The sequence below is a fragment of the Echinococcus granulosus genome (genome assembly GCF_000524195.1).
Source record: "Echinococcus granulosus chromosome Unknown EG_S00049, whole genome shotgun sequence".
NCBI lineage: Eukaryota > Metazoa > Platyhelminthes > Cestoda > Cyclophyllidea > Taeniidae > Echinococcus > Echinococcus granulosus.
The window spans coordinates 287672-293350 of NW_020170429.1; the positions used below are offsets into that span (position 1 = coordinate 287672).

The 5679-nt window shown below is 38.4% G+C and overlaps 1 protein-coding gene across 1 annotated transcript; it reads right to left on the reverse strand. All coding sequences in view use genetic code 11, as the record gives it.

The window, feature by feature from the left end:
* Positions 1-1964: 1964 nt before the first annotated feature.
* On the reverse strand, positions 1965-4682 carry EGR_06010 (hypothetical protein; the record flags this gene model as incomplete). The annotated part of the gene is made up of 7 exons (XM_024495259.1): positions 1965-2222; positions 3285-3361; positions 3701-3782; positions 4074-4145; positions 4290-4388; positions 4423-4545; positions 4581-4682. 7 exons carry the CDS (start codon positions 4680-4682, stop codon positions 1965-1967), a joined length of 813 nt encoding a protein of 270 aa, XP_024350343.1.
* Between the last annotated feature and the right edge of the window lie 997 nt (positions 4683-5679).

Below are 5679 nucleotides of genomic sequence, written 5' to 3' on the forward strand. Positions count from 1 at the left end.
TTACGTCATGATGGCCAATGCGAGGGGTTTGACGAAGGGGCGCGTCAGGAACAAAGTTCAAAGGACAAAAGGGGCTACGTAATGCTTTGATTGTTTGTTTAATTCTTCGTTATGATATCGCGGGGAATTAGGGCTCCACTATTGCACTTTTGCTGGACGGGATGGCCTCCAGGCCATGCCAGTATCCCCCCATCCCTTCTGTACGTCGTCAATATGTATTCTACCCCATTATTATGTCGTCTTCCGTCTACGGAGAAAACTCGAGGCGCTAGACATTCTTTTTTTTTTGATGCCGTGGCAGGCAACTTGTTTCTCTATTTTTAGAAATTATACCCAGACGCCTTAAGCCATAAAACTCGGAAGTAAGCACCCATTCACAAATTTATAGCGCCAAATAATTTTCATGTTCGTCTTTAGTTTTTATTGTTATATAAGTTTTTATTTATGTAAAGTGAAGTAATGCCACCATGGTGGCTAAAAGACCTTGGCTAATAAATTAACTACTAAAACAACTTTAACCTACTAATTTAATTCTGACAGGCTGATTAATAAATTTAAATTACTTTAAATGCTTATTATTCTGACTAACTATTAATAATGAATTTTTAAAAATAAAATCACCGACTTAGCGGGTTCCTTAAAGACATGCCTATTGATAGAAGTGAATATCAAGTAGTGCTGGATAACACATTCCTTCTTTTTTGAAATGTTTTTTAAACTGCTTCATCGAAAATTTTGAGCGTCAATTAATGTTAATAAGTAGGAAAACGTTCTTATAGTTATTGCTATGGCAATTTGCTTAGGTTTCATCCATATCGTCTATGCCAATCACAAAGTGCTGTTCAGAATGATTTGGTACAGTATAACGAATAGGGTAGGAGAAAGCGGACTTACGATTTTTCGTCGCTGAAACGTAAAAAAGGAAATAAGAAGATGGAAGGGGTACAAAGTGTAAAAATTATCTTAACAAAGTGATTTTATTAACTGCTGCACCTTTTTATGAGAGATGAAGCCGTGTGTATAGTTGGAAAATTTACTCTACCTTGTGTTTAAAGAGCTGATTTGCATAGAATTTCCTCACAAATGGAAGAAAAAAGTCAAATAAACTTTTCGTCTTATCTGTTAATAGTGAAACCGTAATTGCAAAGTATATTTATGGGAGTTTTGCCCTCTTGGCAGACCTCCAAGGTCGGCTATAAAATCCCCCCAGCTGACTACTGCCCTTCATGGCTTTTACTCCGGCATTACCTCCACTTCTGCTAACAAGAAAAGGGGCATTTTCTTTTTTGCATTTCATCAGCAAAGCATGAACATCTTTTGGTAGTGTATCCCACAAATCAGCCCTTTTTTTACTCCACCGCCTGAAGCTTCTTTGAGTGTACACAATACGCGTATGCGAGGTGGAAGTTGTTCTTGAAGCGCCCTCTCTACTATTCTCATTCCTTTAGCTAGCAAAAAACGCATTCATTTCGTAGATGGTCCATTGTTTTTAACCAGAATTTATCACGATTTTGCAAATAAAAGCTCTGTGAGTTGTTTCTTTTATAAGAAAAGCGCCTTCAGGGACTTATCTAGCTCTTGTTGCGTTTGAAACGATTTTTATCAATTAAATTTGCGGATACTTGGCGAATTTCAGTCCTGCGCCGAGGAACAGGCTAAAACATCGCACACAGACGCTGGATTTGCATCAACAAAAGTGAGGAGTAGGAGGACGCTTCATGTCTCCGGCACCCTAGCCACCAGATGCAGCCATTCTCAGACTGTAGCCCTTTTAATTATGCCCAAATCCCTCATGACTAATCCTCACCATCAGTGGCGCTCCTGCAAATCCGCGCATTTGGCGCTCAAGAATAGGTCGTGCATTTGCCTGTTCAAAGTAGTCCTGGCACTTGGTTGCGCACCTCCCATAGGCTTGACTATTAGCTACAGCAGCTTTGAGTTTCATATATTAACCCCAATCACATTCAATCTGTTTGAGACGAAAAAAGAGTACAGACCTTAGCTCCAACTAAAGTATTTCTTTTCTGAAACAAACAAGTAGTTTTTTCGCAGCCAGATAATACCAGAACTGAGAAAATCAGCAAAACCGTCACCATGACTTCTGAATGGATTTGCATTTCTTTTTCATGGTTTTTGCAATTGTGGCAGTTTTGAAGACGAACTTGAAGATCGCAGTTGTTTTGGGACGAATTTAAATGGAGTTTCAAAAAAAAAAATTTTGTCTTAGGACAAAGTTTTAAGAAAGTAAAGTGAATTTTTTGTGCGAATTTTGCATAGGCGACCAAAAGTTATACTTCCTTGGCCTTAGTGAATCAAAGATTACCGCCTTTTTTAGATGTGGTCAGATCTAGACCAGAAGTAGAAAAAAACAACCCCAAGCCGCTCTCGAAGACACCTCCTTTGTTTCAAAAAGAAACGTTTTTTTTTTGGTGATTGAATGCTTTTTAAGGCTTTGGTGCCTTTTCCAAAGGTCAAGAGCACGGTCAGCGAAGTAAGCTTAATTTTATTTGTGAGGAGCGAATAAAAACTTCCATATTTACAGAATGTCATCCATTTCCGTAAATATATGGCAAGCCAATAAAACTACAAACTCTCTCCCATGCATAAACCCCAACTACTCTTCCTTGAATTTCCGTTCAATTCATTCATAAACTTGTGCGTGCAGCGGGATTCACTGTGATTGTAATCACTAGCGTTTGGTTCAATCTGCGACTATGTGCTTCCAGAGTCTAGAAACAAGGCACACGTGGTACAAACAAACAAAGCGGATCCCATTAACGATACCACGTAAGGGAGGGCGGATACAAAATGCCAGCGAAGAAATTCTTGTTCATCTTGGCACTGCAAAAAGGCGTTGCAATTGCTTTTTTTTTGGTAGGAGATGGGTTTTTTCCCTTACTCCCATTCACCCTTAGATCAGCCTTCATGGATATTTGGGGCAGAAATTGGGCTCTGTATAAATGCAAACGCAAGTGTCTGCAAGGCAGACGAAGCAGCGCCGAGAGAGAGCGGTTGGTCATCTAGTTAAAAATAGACCCTGATTCCACAAGCACACGTATGAAATTCAGGTTCTGTGGCTGGTACAAATCAGCCCAAGCCTCATCTACAAGCAGGTGTGGTAGTGCAAATGGAAATGTGATTTGTAGACAGGCTATTGTAGTCTGAGTGAAAGTATAGTAGGCAGTAAACTCAAAATGTGGATACATTACTACTTGGTGATAGTTAAGGGGAAAATTTAGCAGAATGGTCAATTCATTTGACCTCGTGTGAAGATGACAGCTCACAGGGTTAAATGAAAGTGGTAAAAGTAAGACCATTTGTGGTGTTAACCATTTGTTCTTATATTTTAACAAAAATAGTCCTAATAAAGCGAAACTTGAGGCAAAAAATGACTAGCGTTATTGGTAAACGATTGTTGAGACTGACAGTTAAAATGAAGTGCTACTGTTGAATAGGATTAAAAATTTGATAATTTGACATATACTGAGATCTAAAGCCACTCAAAGAATCATGAATAGTCTGTGAGTCAGAAAACTCCTCATGCAATCAAACCTGTAATTTTCTATGCATTTTAAAACCAATATTTTTATTTAGCACTCACTATCTGTATGTAAGGCGTAAGTATGTAAAACAACACGTACAATTCATTCTAAAATGCATGTTAGGAATTCAGATAAACAGACTGCATCGGAGCACTTACCAATGATTCTCCCGATTTTTTCATGTAACCTCAAGTGAATTGGGTGTTTTTTATCTTCTTTACTGTGAGGTGAAGAACTATTCTAATTTCTTTTTAAAGTCCTAAAATCTGCATGCATTCTTTTGTTGAAAAGTGTATCTGTGATTCAACAATTGGGCATTTCTATGTTCTGAACACGTACCTTCACAAGGCGCATTGTTTGGTATTTTGAATCGCAAAACAAAGGACCATTTTGAAACGAACACAATGACTTAGAGCACGTAGTAATTTAATTTAGATGGATGCGTTATAAAGTACGGAATTGATACTCAAGTAATCTGTTCAAAAATAGCTTGCAATGAAACATAAAAATACTTACGCGTGCCATTCTTACTTCCAAGGCTTGTTTTAAATCCTCAATACACATCATCGCGTCCAAAAGATCCGTCTCCAGGCGATTACGAGCCTGCAATTATGTAAGAAAATGGCATTCCGAATATCCTAAGTTGTTGGAGAAGTTGTGCAGAAATAAAAAGTTTCACAAGGTAAAACAATTATAAACAGTGACCAAATAATAAATTATCATCACATAAATGACCAGTAACCTCACCATTTCATTATCTTTTGTAATAATAGAAAGAAATCTTTCAAGTCGAAGGTGATCATTCATCAGAAGTCGATAATTGTTTAAGAGTTCTTGTTTGGACATCTAATAACAGGACTAGTCAAATAGATTAACAAACCGTTTCCTGATTTTTAGCTACAACAGACCATCTTTTATTTAGAACTGACATTGGATCTTCAGGGTCTGTTTTGCCTTTAGCAGCCATGCGCATGAAAGGATCACCCTTTTCTAGCGAGTTTTCCTAAAAAGATAATTCAAAGCCAAGACGATTCTCACTGTTGATTTTGACCTTTTGGACTTTTTTGCTAAAGACGTTGCTGCTTCTTCGGCCCCGACGACCTTTCGTGGAACAACAGGACTCCGAAATCTTGAATCCATCTAAAGGCAGGCTTGATTTTCAAAAAATAGGATTACCATTGAATAGTGTCCTGGGGGCAAAACCTGGTGTAATTTTCGAAATTGCTGAAAACTGTGATTCTGGTTTCGGCGTAATACAAAAGTGAGCTACCTTATACTCAAGGTAAAGCTCCTTCGACCATCCGTGAAGACCAAGAGGTTGAAAGGTCGCCTCTGAGTGGTGCATACCATGTTCGCGATGCTGGTACGTTAAAACAAAGACTGAAGAGATGGAGTCAGATTAAAATACCTAAAACAATAGCAAATTTTAGCACTCGGCAAAAACTTTAACAGAAATTAAAAATGTTGTTCTGAAGCAGCACTTTTACAATAGCCTATTAATTGAATTATTATTTGTGAAGGCATCTCTCTGACACGATATGGTCAAAAATAGCTTTGAACCTAGAGAAAACCATATTTCAATGCTAAAGCGAAAAAAATTGTGCTATGGTTTTGTATAAAATGGCAAAGCACTAAACTTATTAATTTTTGATAATGTATGCTCATGCATACCAAACCAGTCATCTAATCCGTACGCAAATTGCTATCACAAGACTTTATTCGTTAGTTTGTTTAAGCATCAGTTTTTACAAATGATCATTTGAGTCCCCGTTAATGAACCTGTGGCGGGTCAGTTATCCACAAGTTCCTGTAGCGCTTCAGAACATCTCTGAAGACGAAAGAAGACAATAATTAGAGAGAACAGATATATGTAATACGATAGTGGTTTATCCCTCGATATCGGTGAGGTTTTACTTTTGGACTTTTGAATTTGTCTTCTTGTACCCCGCTGGGTGGGCTGGCCTTTGGGCCATGCCAGTAGCCCAGACACCTTCTCTGTGCTGAATATATATTCTGCCGGATATTGTGTCTTCTTCCGTCTACAAGGAGTCCCAGGACTCTGCATACACGTAGCTTCCCGGGACTTCCCTAAAGACGAAAGAAGACACAATACCCGGGCAGAATATATATTCAGCAC